This window comes from Drosophila busckii, chromosome X, assembly GCF_011750605.1.
Source record: "Drosophila busckii strain San Diego stock center, stock number 13000-0081.31 chromosome X, ASM1175060v1, whole genome shotgun sequence".
In the NCBI taxonomy this organism is placed as follows: Eukaryota; Metazoa; Arthropoda; class Insecta; order Diptera; family Drosophilidae; genus Drosophila; species Drosophila busckii.
This window is the reverse complement of record NC_046608.1, coordinates 13400556-13416164: the sequence shown is the minus strand read 5'-3', so window position 1 is coordinate 13416164 and position 15609 is coordinate 13400556. Positions and strand designations below refer to the sequence as shown.

Genomic DNA, 15609 nt, shown 5'->3' with positions numbered 1-15609 from the left:
AATAAAACAAGAAATATTTCGGCTCCCCCCAACGAGTTGGGGTCTCATCTCTAACACACACACACACACACACAGCTGGCTTTGTTCATTTGGCAATGCAACGAGCCGCAAACAAGATTCACGAGCTCCCAATATCCACAGCTTTAATTGCAAGTTGGGAATTGTGAATTGTGCAAAGGTAAAAAGCATTGAAATTTAAATTCACTTAGAATAACTAATTGCGTAAATAGTTATGTGCGTTTTGTTTGTGCAACAATACTAAAAAAATATATATACATATATGTATATTAACTCTATGTTTAAAATTCAGTTGGCTCAGCCTTAAATTTAAATTTGATTAGCATAATTTATAAATTAATTAAGTGCATTTAACTTACATACAGCTTCAATAATTTATTCTATATATTTTTGTTTATTTGCAGCTCATCAGCAGCAATTAATATAAACAAATTACTTCAGCGTTCCAGTAACTGCAGCTAAACCCAAGATTAGCAGTATATTAAATATAAATAGCAGCTCTATTATACAATGTGAACAACAACAAGTTGTCTCATATTATATACTCTACATAAATATAATCTATATAACCATATACATATTTATTAAATGTAAATTCTGTCGCTCCTAAGAGTTAAACCAACATATAACCGGAAGTGCAATATATGTTTGAGCTTCAACTTGGACAAGCAACTGTAAATAATGACTAAGAAGTACGAGTTTGACTGGATAATTCCGGTGCCACCGGAACTAACCACTGGCTGTGTATTTGATCGTTGGTTCGAGAACGAAAAGGAGACAAAGGAGAATGACTTTGAACGCGATGCGCTGTTCAAGGTCGATGAGTATGGTTTCTTTCTCTATTGGAAAAGCGAGGGCAGGGTAAGCAGCTAGACAAAATATATATTTAAGGTGATGCATATTTAACTTTGAACTTTGCAGGATGGCGACGTCATTGAGTTGTGCCAAGTGAGCGATATTCGTGCTGGAGGCACTCCAAGGGTGAGTGAGAACAACAATAAATACTCGAAAATATTTCTACAATTAGGCATTGATATTGATACAATTATGTATTTAAAAGACCCCACGGCAGCTTCTGTTGCTCTCTTGCGCATACGAAGCGAATTAAATATTAACATTTGATGGTAACTTTGACTATTCCTCTATATAATCATATAGCAACAATATTTCATTAAAAAGTGTTTGAGATTTCAGCGAATGTGTCAAGCGCTTGCAAAAGTGTATGGGATTTAGAATACATATACATATAAGTTGAATTGAAGCTGATAATTCAATCAGATTTATATATATAAGTTCCTACCTTATTTTTCATAATATAATTTGATTAATCATGCCGCTGCACTTGTCGATATGTCTACAGTATTCATATTCTAGTTATGTTATCTTCAAACTTAAGCATAGCAATAAACTTTTGTAAGTAAGCGAGCTGTATCGATAGTCAGCTTTAACAGCTGCAGCAGCTGTTAAACGATCCCTTTCGATTGTCGCTGCTGATCAGCTGAGCACTTAAATAAACCAAAAAATGAAAACGAGCAGCTCTTCATTTTGAACAACAAAGAAAATAATAATAGATGTGAAGAGCTGCATTAATTGCATTATTTAATGCTTAAGCTAAATAATATTTTATAGAAGCAGCAAAAGATTTTCATATCTATCTTTCATATCATAATAAATTAATTATTTTAAACATATGCAAGCTTCTAAACAACAACTATTAGAATTAGCTCTTTGTAATCTTTCACAAGCAAAACATTTTGACTGCTTTGCTTTTCCAACTACTAACCAACTATCATAGCTAATTCAAAGTTACGATACAATGAACTCTAGGCCATGCCCCCAAAATAAAAAACAAACAGCCGTAACCCCAACCACACACACACACACACATATATATATATAGTATATGCACATTTATGGCCAGAGGAGGCGTTTTGTGGGCGTGTCAATAAACTTGAATTGCAGCTACGAAACTTTAGTTCAGTTCAGTGTAGTGCAGTGCACTTCAATTCGCAGGGCCAATGGGTCGGCTACGTGTTGTGCGTGGCAAGCGCTATGAGCGGACATTAAAAACCGCAAGTTATCAAAGTGCGCCCAACTGACATTTGGTTAACCTCGCTGTGCCCTCGGGCAACATCCACACGCCATCAAAATGCAAGTCATGCAAGTCACGCCGTGTCCAGGTCGCTGTCCAACACAAGCAACAGCAAAAGCAGCAGCAACAACAACAACAAATGATTGCGCAATTGACGCATTTGACTGATTGAATGATTGTAAGCTGCGCCTGACCAGCTGCTGACACCGTTAGAATGTATGCCAAAGTAGCTGGCAAATCTCAATTAGTCGACAGTCCACACTCCACACACACACACGCGCGCACACCCACTGCTCCCACCCAAGTGAGTGATGAAACTACAGTCTAGGGAGGAGGGAGGTTCACCTGCCCGTACAGGTGTCTGAATCAGCTGTCAAATATAAACACACGAGCACTTTTATTGCATGAGCCAGGAGGGGGCCAGGACAGAAGCGGAAGCGGGTGCTACGGACCATAAATTGCATTTAAGAGCTGTCAAACACACACGTACACACTCACACACACACACAAATGTGCGTATGCATTAACGTGCAGCGTGGGCGTGTCACTGGGCCAATAAATTGAGCACGGAGGAAGCAGAAAGGCTGAAAAAATTGCGTACAAGTGGGCGAAAGTAATGGAAGTCGAGCGCAACAATTGAGAGCACAACTGACATATTGACATATCACACACACACACACACACAGACACACATTCTCATGTATGTGAACAGTTAGCCCCACACATAGCTCAAATATTATTTATTACATTATGTAGTATAATAGATTTCACTTCAGTCTTATATTGTTTATTAAATATGTAACGATCTATTATCGAAAATCTGGCAGCTCTGTATTTTATTCTCTCGCTCTGTATCTCTTGCTGTGCAACTTTAATTTAACTAAAGCTGCACATTTAATTTTTTATTCATTTTTCTGTTATTTTTTTTTAATTCAAATCTCAATATCGCCAAAGTTTTGATTGAATGCCAGCCCATGCACACTGAAGCTGGCGCCACTCGTTGCACGTTTTCATGCTTTTGATTTGACACTTAACGCCTCAAGTGTGTGGCAAGCAGAAACGTGCCCCAAAATGCTGACCGAGTGGCACATTCAATGCTTTGCTGACTTCAAGTTTCTTGCTGCTTTGCTGATGCCCCGTTGCAATCCTTTTTCTGTTTTCCTTTTTTTTTTTTGCGCTTCTTGCTACGAAGTTTTGTGGTCTGCAGCATTCATGTCAGCTGCCAAATAAATTCAATTAAAATGCAAAATAAATGCAAAAAGAAAGCAAACAAAAAGGCAGGCAGGCAGGCAAGGCAAGGCAGCAAAATATACATATAAGGAATCACTTAAAAAGGATACTCAAGCGCACACATATGCGAATTTTTCATATACTAGGCCACTATTAGTTCACTTTTCTACACTAACTTAATAAATTATGATTATGCTCAAGCGTACCTATGTACACATACATGATTTATTCTACTATATACAGCAAGAGTTTGTTTTTTTTTTTTGTTTTCATTTTTATGCTGCAAGGCGTTACATAATTCATGCCAAAATTAGCATACACTTGGCAAGCATATAAATACGGTTAGAATAAAACAACAACACATACACAAAATGCAAAAATACTGTACATATATGCTGCCGCTCTGTGTGTGTGTGTTAGAGTGACAAGCACTCAAACTTAAATCCATATGCTTATATACATAAGTACTAATGCAGAAATATATACATACATAAAGTATATATGCATATGTCGGCAAACAGATACATACAGATACATATAGAAATTTATGTATGTACAGATGTAGGTAAATGATTTGCGAGGGCCGTACTTTGTGTTGCTTTAAGCACAAAACAAAATAAATTCAATTATCTTCTAGTTATGTTAACTTCAAACTTAAGCATAGCAACAAACTTTTGTAAGCAAGCGAGCTGTATCGATAGTCAGCGCCAGCAGCTGCAGCAGCTGTTAAGCGATCCCTTTCGATTGTCACTGTTGATCAGCTGCGCGCTTAACATAAACTGCGGCTGTAACAGCAACTAAAACCAAAATATATTCTCAGACTTTAATACAAACAGAATTTACCTTTAGTGGGCAAAACATACACACATATGAGCGCTCAACAAGTTGCCCAAATTTTTCGTTGTCCTTGTTTTGTTTGCTTTTGTTAGCAAAAGAAAAAGAGTGCAGCAAGCAGAAGAAATTCAATTAGCGAAAGCAGTTTGTGTTAGTTTAAGAGCAGCCCTCTTAAATGCCATATAAAGGGACCACTTTTTATTTTTATTATTTTCTTTTTTGTTTAGTTCCTCCTTAGTGTGCTGTGTGTGCGCTCTCGTGTGCGCTGGCAGCACTTGCAATGTTTGGTCATCAATATTAAATCAGTAAGCCACATTCACACACACAGACACACACACACACACACATGCACACTCAAAGGGGCAGCTTGTCTGTATGTAAGTGGCAGGCTCTCTCACAATGAACCATTAAAAGTTGCTTTCGTTTGCCAAAAGCCAAAAACTGAAGCCCAGGCGAAACGAAACGAAACGAAGCAAAAACTAAAGCAAAAGCGAACAAAAGCCGCTGCCCACAACCAAAAATATTTTGTAACTTGAGCAAATACAAAAGAATGTGCTGCATTTCAAATTTGAATTAAAAACACACAAAATGAATGCAAACTTCATTCACAGATTTCTACACAAAATTTTGTGAATGTTGTGGCGCTCGTGTTTGACATACAAAGGGCAAAACTTTATATTAATTAAAAGCAAACTATAAACAAATAATGAAAGCGTAAGAGAAATGAATAAACACACAGATTTTGAGAGCTTGCTTGCTTTCGTTTTTTTTTCTTGGCTTACATTTATTATACTATTTATTTGCCGCTTCATTATTGTTGCTGTTTCCAATAATGCAGCCGAGCCGGCAAGCAAGCAGCAGCAGCACCAATAAATGAAAGGCAACAAAAGCCCAAACAATCAGCAAACAACAATAAAAACGGCAATTGTTGTACAAAGTTCTTAAAAACGTGCAAACAGTGTGTGGCAGGGGGAGTGGGAGCGGGTGCTGGCGCCTGTAAGCTGACAATGCCTTTGGCGCTGCAAAGTATGCAATGCTTGCTTTAAGTGCCCAAGCAATTGCACTTGCCGTCGCTTCGATTGCCATTTAAATGCAAATTGATTAAATTTTGTGCAAACAGCGACTTATTGTCGATTGCAATACAACATTTTTCCCCCTTTCTGTATTCTCTCCTTTTTTTTTTTTGTATTGCCCTAACAATGACTACAAATTTGCACAAGCTACGAGTGGAATTTGTATTGAATTGGCCTGGCCTGGCCTGGCTGGCAGCAGCTACAGCAGAGAGCAGCCAAAGTCTTTAGTTAAGCATGCTCTCTACATTTATTATGCAGCAAACGCAATTTACTTTTTTATAGGCTAACAATATTTTAAGCTTCAAGCACATTTTATTGTTGCTTTGATTACAATTCATTTTCGGCTTTGCTGCTTATTAAATTACCATTTCTGGTTGACTGTATATATATTTATGCTTGCACTGCACTTATTTAGTTAGCTTAGCTCAGCTGCATAATATGCCCAATTCGAATCTAATTGCAATTAGTGCAAGTTGCGCAGCTCGATAACATTTGAGTTATCGATATACAGCAATTAAATTGCTTAAATATTTACTTTTGTAATTACATCAAAGCATTGTTGATTTAATTATTTATGCATACTTTGTCTAAGACTCAAATGCGTAGACGAGAAATGGCAATTTTATTATTGAAATCTGTGCTAAAAGATTTATTTATTTTGCATGCATTGTGTAAATGTTGATAAATGTTTTCAAAATTGCCCAAGCAACACACAAACGTATATATACATATATTGTGTGTCCGTGTGTGTGTATGTGTGTGCTGCTTTGTTTGCTACTGCTGATTAATGATGCGTTCCGAGATTAATGTTGCTGCTGTTGCTGTTGGCTGCCACGCCAAATTGCAGTTGGCTTAAGGAATGCGCTATTAAATAGTTTTTGCCACTTGCCCTTGGGCCAGAGCATAAAGTGCGGCCGGCAGGCAACAAGACGCGCGCAACGCTGTGCTGCTGTGTCTAATAAACAAAAGAAACTAAACGGAAATGTCGGTGGCGTATACGCAACGTCAATATTTTAAATACATATTCACAATATCTTCAGCTGTTTACATTGAACTACTTTGCATTTCGAATTTGCATTACAGGATCCGAAAATACTTGATAAAGTAACCAAAAAGAATGGTACTAACATTCCGGAACTGGATAAGCGCTCGCTCACCATTTGCTCCAATACGGACTATATCAACATCACATATCATCATGTTATTTGCCCCGATGCAGCCACCGCCAAGGTAAGACTATCCCACCATCAATTGGGCCCATCTCAGAGCGCATTTCATCGCCCATTGCATTCATATCATGTTCATGCCAAATAAAATGCTCTGTACTTATAGATCTGGCTAGATGGCATTCGCAAGATAACTCACAATGTAAAGGCAAATAATATTTGCCCCATGATGTGTCTCCGAAAACAGTAAGTCTAACACTAACTGTGTGTGTGTGTACGATGTGTGTGTGAGCGGATAGTTTATAAACTAACTGTTGTCTAAGCTGCACGCCGTTTGTTTTCTCCACTGCGATGAACTCTCTTTTCATTTCGATGCACCCAATTTACATAACATGCGCAAATGCATTTACATCAATCTCGTTAGCTGTATATAATGATATCATTTTCATTTTGTTTTATGCTTACATTTTGTTTCTTTGTTACGTTTCTTCTATTCTTGCATGTCTTGTGCCTTTTTATTGTACTTATTGTTATCGTTACACAAACTATATATCAATATATATATAACAAACTATATCAAAAATCAGAGCTGGCAAAAGAACTTGCGACTTATAACGCATAATAATCGAGCCACTAATGTTTGTCCACGCACCAATCTAATGAAACAGTAAGTTTAATATAATATTTATAATAAATGGATGCATAGTCAACATGTGGGGTAAGTAAAAGAGAAAAGTTTCATTTAAACACAGAGCAAGTAAAATTATTCAAATGATGTGGCTTAACTCTAAATTCAATTTTATTGCTCATGATTAATTGCTCTGTTATAACTAAGTTGTTACTGATTAACTAAATTACTTGACTAACATTATACTCGTATGCTTTAGTAATTAAAACAAATAAAATATTGTATAGTAAATTGGCCACTTGGTTTAATATAAAATTGTAGCAAGCAATATTCGCACACATACATATGCAATAGATAGGCCTAGCGCATAATACAATAATAAAAGGTAGCGGATTCTGCTCTTGGGTTCCCTTTGCTTCTACTTTCTGTTTGCTGCTTGCTTGCTCTCGCTCTTTTCGTTTTGAGAGCGACTGAAGCTAAGCTAGAGCGCGAGCGTAGCTTCCAGGCAGCGTTGCCAACTCTTGATAGCTCCTCACGCTCTCCCTTCAAAAGTAAGATCACGCGCTTACTCTCTCTCGCTCTCTCAGATAAGAAAAGTCGCCGTGTGAGAAAGTTAAGTTCAGTTCCACGTCAGCTGCTGAACAGTGAGGGCGTTGCAATTGAAGTCACCTGTTTAATTTAAGAAACTTAATGTTTTGTATGTGGGGTCTGCTTAAGACGCCATTATATCATTTATTTTCTATAACTTTTAACATTTAAATTAATTCTAAATATTTGACCTCAACTACTTTTTCGTAATATCTTTTTATCGGCGACATTACTTATTAAAAATTAAATATACAATTTACAACTTCGTTGCTCATTAGTAAATTCTCTTGCAAACTTAACAATTGTAAAAACTTACAAAACAACTCAATCGAACTAACAATGTCAACTCTTGTAAACTATAAATTTGTTCAAGGATTCATGCGCCAACTAATAGTGCGAACTTTTTTTTGCAACAAAATCATATTTGCATTGATAATTGTTTGACCCAGTTTACAAAATAAAAATGTTGTATTTTTTTTATTGTTGTTGTTTGCAAATGATTGCATTCTTTTGACCATTAAGTGCAATTACTCAATTTACAGCTGACCTGAACCTACATTGAAATGAGGTTAGCATTACTTGAGGCAAGGCTTTCAACAAAAAATAAACAAAAACAGGCACACTCTGTCCAGCTAACTAAATAACCACCCGCCACCCACTCGATTCTCTAGGCATGTGTGTGTGTGTGTGTGTGTGAGTGTCCTGGCAGTTTTAGCAATTAAATTTGTGACAATTATAAAGCAATTTATGCGTAATTGTTGCCATTAAATGCAGTTTTAGCTTTTGCTAAAAATAATTGTTGCAAAGCAATTTCAATTATCCATATTGCACGCCCCAATAATAAACTAAACGATTTGCAATTTAAATTTTTGCTAATTTGGGCAACACACGCACTAAAGTTTTAATTGGCTTGCTAAACTTTTAAATTCAGAATTTATATAAAATGAAAAGCAATTTTATACACATGCATTGTATAATTAATCAAAGCTTTTATTTTGATATCAACTAAGCAAAGAGTTGTATAAATATTCATGTCAAATGCACAAGCAATAATTAGCTAAAGGTAAGCGTTTAATATAAACTTGTTTTATGTGTTAAATATGGTTTGTTTTTTATATATTGGCTTAGCAATTTGTTGCTTGCTGTTTATGCTGAAACTAATTTGAATTATTACATTTTTCAAGTTGGATGCGTTTGAGCTACTGCGTGGAGAAAAGCGGCAAGATACCGGTCAAGACATTGGCCAAAACATTTGCATCTGGCAAGACTGAGAAGCTGGTCTACACTTGCATTAAGGATGCCGGCTTGCCAGACGATAAGAATGGCACCATGACCAAGGAGCAGTTTACATTCGACAAGTTCTATGCTCTTTATCATAAGGTCTGCCCACGCAACGACATCGAGGAGCTGTTCACCTCCATGTAAGGCGCTCAATGTGTACTAATTGTTATAAATTTCTACATTTTTGTGTATCTTACAGCACCAAGGGTAAACAGGACTACATTAGCTTGGATCAATTTGTGCAGTTTATGAACGAAAAACAACGCGATCCGCGCATGAATGAAATTCTTTTCCCGCTCTATGAAGAGAAACGCTGCACTGAAATTATCAACGACTATGAGCTGGATGAGGAGAAGAAGAAAGCTGGTAAGCTCTGTGCTAAAAATAAAGCAGCAAATATGAAACGCTAATGAACAAATTCCCATTGCACTTTGGCAAATGCACCGAGCTTAGCTTAAAAGGTTTCAATTTATAGCAGCAAATAATTTTGTTTTTCATAGTTTGCATCTTTGCATCGAATGCTGCACGCAGTTTGCCGTTTCTTGTTTATAGCCTTTGACATTTGTCCAGGTGGACACTATCAGCCTTGATTTCTCAGAAATCTGTGCACGAATCATTTTATGAAATTCCCAGTTCAAATTAACTAGTTTTCCCAGAAGTTGACCTTGCTGTTAATATTGCAGCAACAACTGAAATTCATTTCATCATGCCAGCTATTTTCGTTTCCAAGAATTGTTGCTGCCATGAGCTTATCTGCGATTCCTTTGAAATGTAATGTTGGAATAGTGCAACAAGTTCCACTGAAATTGCATTTTGTGGTTGGTTGCCTGCGCTCAAGGCTAAGACCAGTCAAAGTCAAAACCACAGCAGCTGCATAAAAGTCCAGTTCAAGTGCATTGTGTGAACAAAACATTTATAACAAAACAAATTACTCATGCAAATACTAATTGATTATCTCCTTATTTTGCACATTCAAGTGTCTTTGTCTTTGGATGGCTTCAAGCGCTATCTAATGTCCGATGAGAACGCTCCTGTATTTTTGGATCGTCTCGATTTCTACATGGAAATGGATCAGCCATTGGCTCATTACTATATCAATAGCTCGCATAATACCTATTTGTCGGGTCGTCAAATTGGTGGCAAAAGCTCCGTGGAAATGTATCGTCAAACTTTGCTCGCTGGATGTCGTTGTGTTGAGCTTGATTGCTGGAATGGCAAGGGTGAGGATGAGGAGCCAATTGTTACTCATGGTCACGCCTACTGCACTGAAATTCTATTTAAAGTAAGTTAAATGCCCAAGCCACATTGAGTTTATTTGCATTTTAATTTGTAATATTTTCTTTACTTCATTATTATTACATTATTATTGTTTGAAATTTAATGCTTGTTGACTTTTATGAATGCTTTCGTTCAAAAGCTGATTGTTACAAGTTCTGTTAAGCTTAGCTAACAGCCTCGTACTATCGATAGGCAAGTCTTGCAGCAAGAAACTATCGGTGCTGATCTTGAGACAGGATGGCGACTTTTCAATGTTTTGCATTAATATTAACAAATTTATTTATTTATAGGATTGCATACAAGCTATAGCTGATTGTGCTTTTGTATCGTCAGAGTATCCGGTTATTCTATCCTTTGAGAATCATTGCAATCGTGCCCAGCAGTATAAGTTGGCCAAGTACTGCGATGACTTCTTTGGCGATCTGTTGCTTAAGGAGCCATTGGGAGATCATCCTGTAAGTTTTTGAGTAGCAATTAGCAATTATTAATAATTCAATTTGACCATTTTGTGTATGCAGTTGGATCCGGGCTTGCCCTTACCACCACCCTGCAAGCTAAAGCGTAAGATTCTCATTAAAAACAAGCGCATGAAGCCGGAGGTAGAGAAAGTAGAACTTGAGCTCTGGCTCAAGGGCGAGCTTAAGACCGATGATGATCCCGAGGAGGATGCCAGCGCTGGCAAACCACCGGAAGCTGCTGCTGCCGCAGCTGCACCCGTTCCAGAGGTTGCCGAGGCAGCCGCCGCCGCAGAGGGTGGAGGCGGTGCCGAAGCAGAGGCTGCCGCTGCCAACTACAGTGGCTCCACTACCAATGTACACCCATGGCTCTCGTCAATGGTCAATTATGCTCAGCCCATTAAATTCCAGGGCTTTGATAAGGCAATTGGTAAGCAACTTCATATGTATAAAGTTGAAACATAGCATTAACATTAACAACGTAACTTGCTTTTAATTAAAATATTTAATTAACAATCTATATTGTGATTGCCTAAATATTATTTTGAGCTTGTAAGCTTTACCTACGCACCCAAATAGGGCTGATTATGGATATTTTCAAATCATTGTTGATGAATTGAATCATAGCCTGGTGTTTTTCCAAGAATTTGTAAGCACAAGCTTATGATATTGATAAATTCTATTTCTGGGAAATAGTAAAGGCTTACTGCCAGGCAAAAAGGATTCATTAGAATTTCATTCACTGCAAAAGCATTTAACACAATTCGTGGGATACAAAGAAAATTTCATACAAATTATTGAATGGTCAAATTTCTGGGTGTTTCCTGCCACTGAAATTGGCTTATTCATTCTACTTTCATTATTAGTTGGTGACAAATATTTATTCCTCTTTTATTTTTCCACTTTTACAGAGAAGAACATTGCCCACAACATGTCGTCGTTTGCAGAATCCGCTGGCATGAACTATTTGAAGCAGAGCTCAATTGACTTTGTCAATTATAACAAGCGTCAGATGTCGCGTATTTACCCGAAGGGCACTCGCGCCGATTCCTCCAATTATATGCCGCAGGTCTTTTGGAACGCCGGCTGTCAGATGGTCTCGTTGAATTTCCAAACCTCTGATTTGCCAATGCAATTGAATCAGGGTAAATTTGAGTATAATGGCGGCTGTGGCTATCTACTCAAGCCGGACTTTATGCGGCGTGCCGACAAGGACTTTGATCCCTTTGCCGACGCTCCCGTCGATGGTGTAATTGCTGCAATGTGCTCGGTCAAGGTTATTGCCGGACAGTTCTTGTCGGACAAGAAGGTTGGCACCTATGTGGAAGTGGATATGTTTGGCTTGCCCTCGGACACGGTTAAGAAGGAGTTCCGTACTCGTCTCGTGCCCAACAATGGACTCAATCCGGTTTACAACGAGGATCCTTTCGTCTTCCGCAAGGTGGTGTTGCCCGATTTGGCGGTGTTGCGCTTTGGCGTCTATGAGGAAAGCGGCAAGATGATTGGGCAACGCATATTGCCGTTGGATGGACTACAGCCTGGCTATCGTCACGTTTCGCTGCGTACTGAGGCAAATTTCCCGATGTCGTTGCCAATGCTGTTTGTCAACATTGAATTAAAGATCTATGTACCTGACGGCTTTGAGGATTTTATGGCGATGCTGTCCGACCCTCGTGGTTTTGCTGGTGCTGCAAAGCAACAAAATGAACAAATGAAAGCTTTGGGCATCGAAGAGCAAAGCGGTGGCGCTGCGAGGGACGCTGGCAAGGCCAAGGAGGAGGAGAAAAAGGAGCCACCACTGGTGTTTGAGCCCGTTACCTTGGAGTCGCTTCGCCACGAGAAGGGATTCCAAAAGGTGGGCAAGAAGCAGCTCAAGGAGCTCGACACCCTGCGCAAGAAGCACGGCAAGGAGCGCACCTCAGTCCAGAAGACCCAAAATGCGGCGATCGATAAGCTGATCAAGGGAAGAAGCAAGGATGATATTCGCAACGATGCTAGTGTCAAGAATGCAATCAATGAGCAGACAAAGCAGTGGACCGATATGATTCTTCGACATCGCCATGAGGAATGGGATCTGCTGCGAATGCATGTGCAGGATTCGCAGGATAACATGAAGGCGCTCATGTTGACCGTGCAAGCGGCCCAGATCAAGCAGTTGGAGGAGCGTCATGCTAGGTAAATGGGCTTCAATCGATAGATTACAGATTTGCTTACAATTTGTTGCTTTGGTTTGCAGGGATCTTAAGGAGCTAAATGCTAAGCAGGCCAAGCAGTCGGCCGATACCGCCAAAGAGGTGCAGAACGATAAAACTTTGAAAACTAAAAATGAAAAGGATCGTCGTCTACGCGAGAAGCGTCAGAACAATGTCAAGCGCTTCATGGAGGAGAAAAAGGTGCGTATACGTAATTCCAATCTTACAATTAGTGATAGCTAATTAAATTTATTTCGCATTTTACAGCAAATTGGTGTTAAGCAGGGACGTGCTATGGAGAAATTGAAGTTGGCTCATGCTAAGCAAGTTGAAGAATTTGCTACCGATGTGCAAAAGGTACTAAACCAAATAATGCCGCCAATGCCAGTCTACTCAGTAGAATGTATTGAGACTTCACTTTAAATCACAAGTTATCAATGCCAAACAAAAAACGTAATCATAGAATCGTTGATCGTTCGAACATGTTAATAATGCTGCTCCAACTTTTAGCATCATTGATTGATTGATTGATTGTAGCCAATTGTAGCGAGTAAACCAACAGTAACGAGTAACGTGAGCGCTGCAACAAAAACCAAAACCAAAACCATAATTGCAATTGCAACAAACTCTTACAAATCAGTATAGCTGTAGCTGCTAAAAATTTTAAACTAACTGCTAAGATGTAATTATCTAAACTAATATTTTTCTATATGGTATATCTAGTATATATTGATGTATATTTAAAATTATGTTTTCATGTGCCTATATAATTGTTTATTTTGTAAGATGCTTTATACTTTTGTTTTCTGTTCTTGTTTTTGTTTTGTTTCTGTGTGTTAGAATAACAAATTCCCATTAAGTACGCTTAAGCATTATTGTTGTATTCATTTGATTGATGTTCTCATACTAGTATACCATACCATATATGTATATATTAAGTTTGCTTTATCTGGCTTTCTGTTTTTTTTTTTTCCCCCTCTTGGTAACCATTTGGCAGTTAAGTCCTCTATATTCTAGCAACCACAGCTCTATCTGTTAAACAAACTAATATACTATACATATAACTACAATTAATACTTTCTTCTCCATACTATCGGGGGTGCCACAGATATATTTGGTGATTTTAGCCTGAAATCTCTCAAACCAAAACGTAGAAGGCGCTAAGCTTGGAAAGTTGCTATTATATATACAAAATAAATATATTTAGATGACTCTGCTATTTGAAAATCTTTGGCACCCCAGCATATAAAAAAAATAGTTAATAAATTGCATAACTCATTTTATGTTTCTAATGTTAAAGCGTTTCATCGCCCAACTAAATCAAATCCTTTCTCTCTCTCTCTCTATGTTTCTTTCCTATGCAAAAAACAAACAATATTCTAATTTATGGAAATGTATTCTGTTGTTCTTGTTCTTTTTTGTTTCTTCCAATGTTCTCATGCCGCCGCTCGCTGTTTCATCGCATCGCATCGCATCCCAAACCTAACCTACAAATATTTATAAACACAATATTAACAGCTAATGGACATGTACAAAATCGAGGAGGAGGCCTATAAGTCCCAAGGAAAAACGGAGTTTTATGCTTAAACACAAGAACAACCACTGAGCATTAACAACTAGCAAAGCCAGCAGAATATACATAAATTATTAAATGTTATACAATTACTAAAATGAAACTAGAGCATCTACATATACACGATATACAAGCATATATATATATATATATATATATATATACAAAGGGCATATATAGTCGAAAAATCTATAAGTGTAATTAATGTGTGTAGACTCTAATATTCAACTGATGTGAAATGTAAACAGAAAGTAAACACTTTGTGCTTTATACTTGTTTAAGGCTGGCTATAAAACAAAAAATACATGCATGCAATCCATGAAGGCGAATATTAAAAATATTTATCTAACCTAAGTGTAATACACATAATTATTATTTCGTGGCAAATCGAAGCTAACACAGATCTAAAGAGCAAACTGTTTATTTTATTATAATTTTTGCAACTGCAAACGATACACCGATATGCTTAGAACATGCCAAAGTTTCCTAAAGTTCCCAGAAAACAAAAATTACCCACTGTTTATATGTAACTACTAGTAATATTTGTCTAAAAACAAAAAGGCGCAAAGCGCTGCTTAATTTATATATATATATATATATATATTTATTATTATTTGTACATTTGATGAATTTACGTTTCTTTAACATTTCAAAACTATGCATGAAATGGGGAACACTTGCAACTAGCAACCACAGTATATATTATATAGAGAATTTATACGTATGTTTCATAGAAAACCTAATTACCATATACTCTGTACTATCTCTCGCGTATGTGTTTCCAATTTCCACCTAAACAGCTTAGCAGCTAGTACATACATGTATGTATTTATATATTTGGTATACCCCATACATAACCGATCAAAAACACACACACACACAATATTATATATGAAATAACAAAGCGAAATATTCAACATTTGATGTATATCTTATACTAAACATCTAATATACAGGCAAGCGTTACAAAAAGAAAAAATACAATGAAAACATATAAATGTCAATTTATGAAGCTTCTGAATGTTAAGATACTAACTAAAATAAATGAAAAAACAACTCGTATAATAGCTGCGCGCACCGAAATGCTTATGTCTTTCAAAAAAATGCTGCAAAGGTAAATTTTTGAAAAAAAAAAAAAAAATACACACACACACACACTTGCAAGGCATTTATTTTTAATAAATGTTATAAAAAAAATATG

At 37.2% G+C, this 15609-nt stretch overlaps 1 protein-coding gene and 1 long non-coding RNA gene across 3 annotated transcripts; both read left to right on the top strand.

Moving 5' to 3' along the window:
* The first annotated feature begins 595 nt into the window (after positions 1 to 595).
* On the top strand, positions 596 to 14748 carry LOC108606330 (1-phosphatidylinositol 4,5-bisphosphate phosphodiesterase). Of its 2 annotated transcripts, none has more exons than XM_017996352.1 (13): positions 596 to 879; positions 940 to 999; positions 6331 to 6477; positions 7001 to 7080; positions 8814 to 9050; positions 9110 to 9276; positions 9888 to 10192; positions 10479 to 10643; positions 10707 to 11073; positions 11555 to 12818; positions 12880 to 13036; positions 13103 to 13192; positions 14354 to 14748. In XM_017996352.1, the coding sequence occupies exons 1-13, from the start codon at positions 700 to 702 to the stop codon at positions 14420 to 14422; spliced, it is 3288 nt and encodes a 1095-aa protein (XP_017851841.1). In that variant the 5' UTR covers positions 596 to 699; the 3' UTR covers positions 14423 to 14748. The 2 variants fall into 2 exon arrangements, with proteins under 2 accessions (XP_017851841.1, XP_017851842.1); XM_017996353.1 differs by lacking the exon at positions 7001 to 7080 and adding an exon at positions 6580 to 6659.
* LOC108606332 lies at positions 13199 to 13428 on the top strand. The gene is made up of 2 exons (XR_001915437.1): positions 13199 to 13288; positions 13346 to 13428. It is a non-coding gene; the product is annotated as an uncharacterized LOC108606332 (long non-coding RNA).
* Positions 14749 to 15609: the final 861 nt, after the last annotated feature.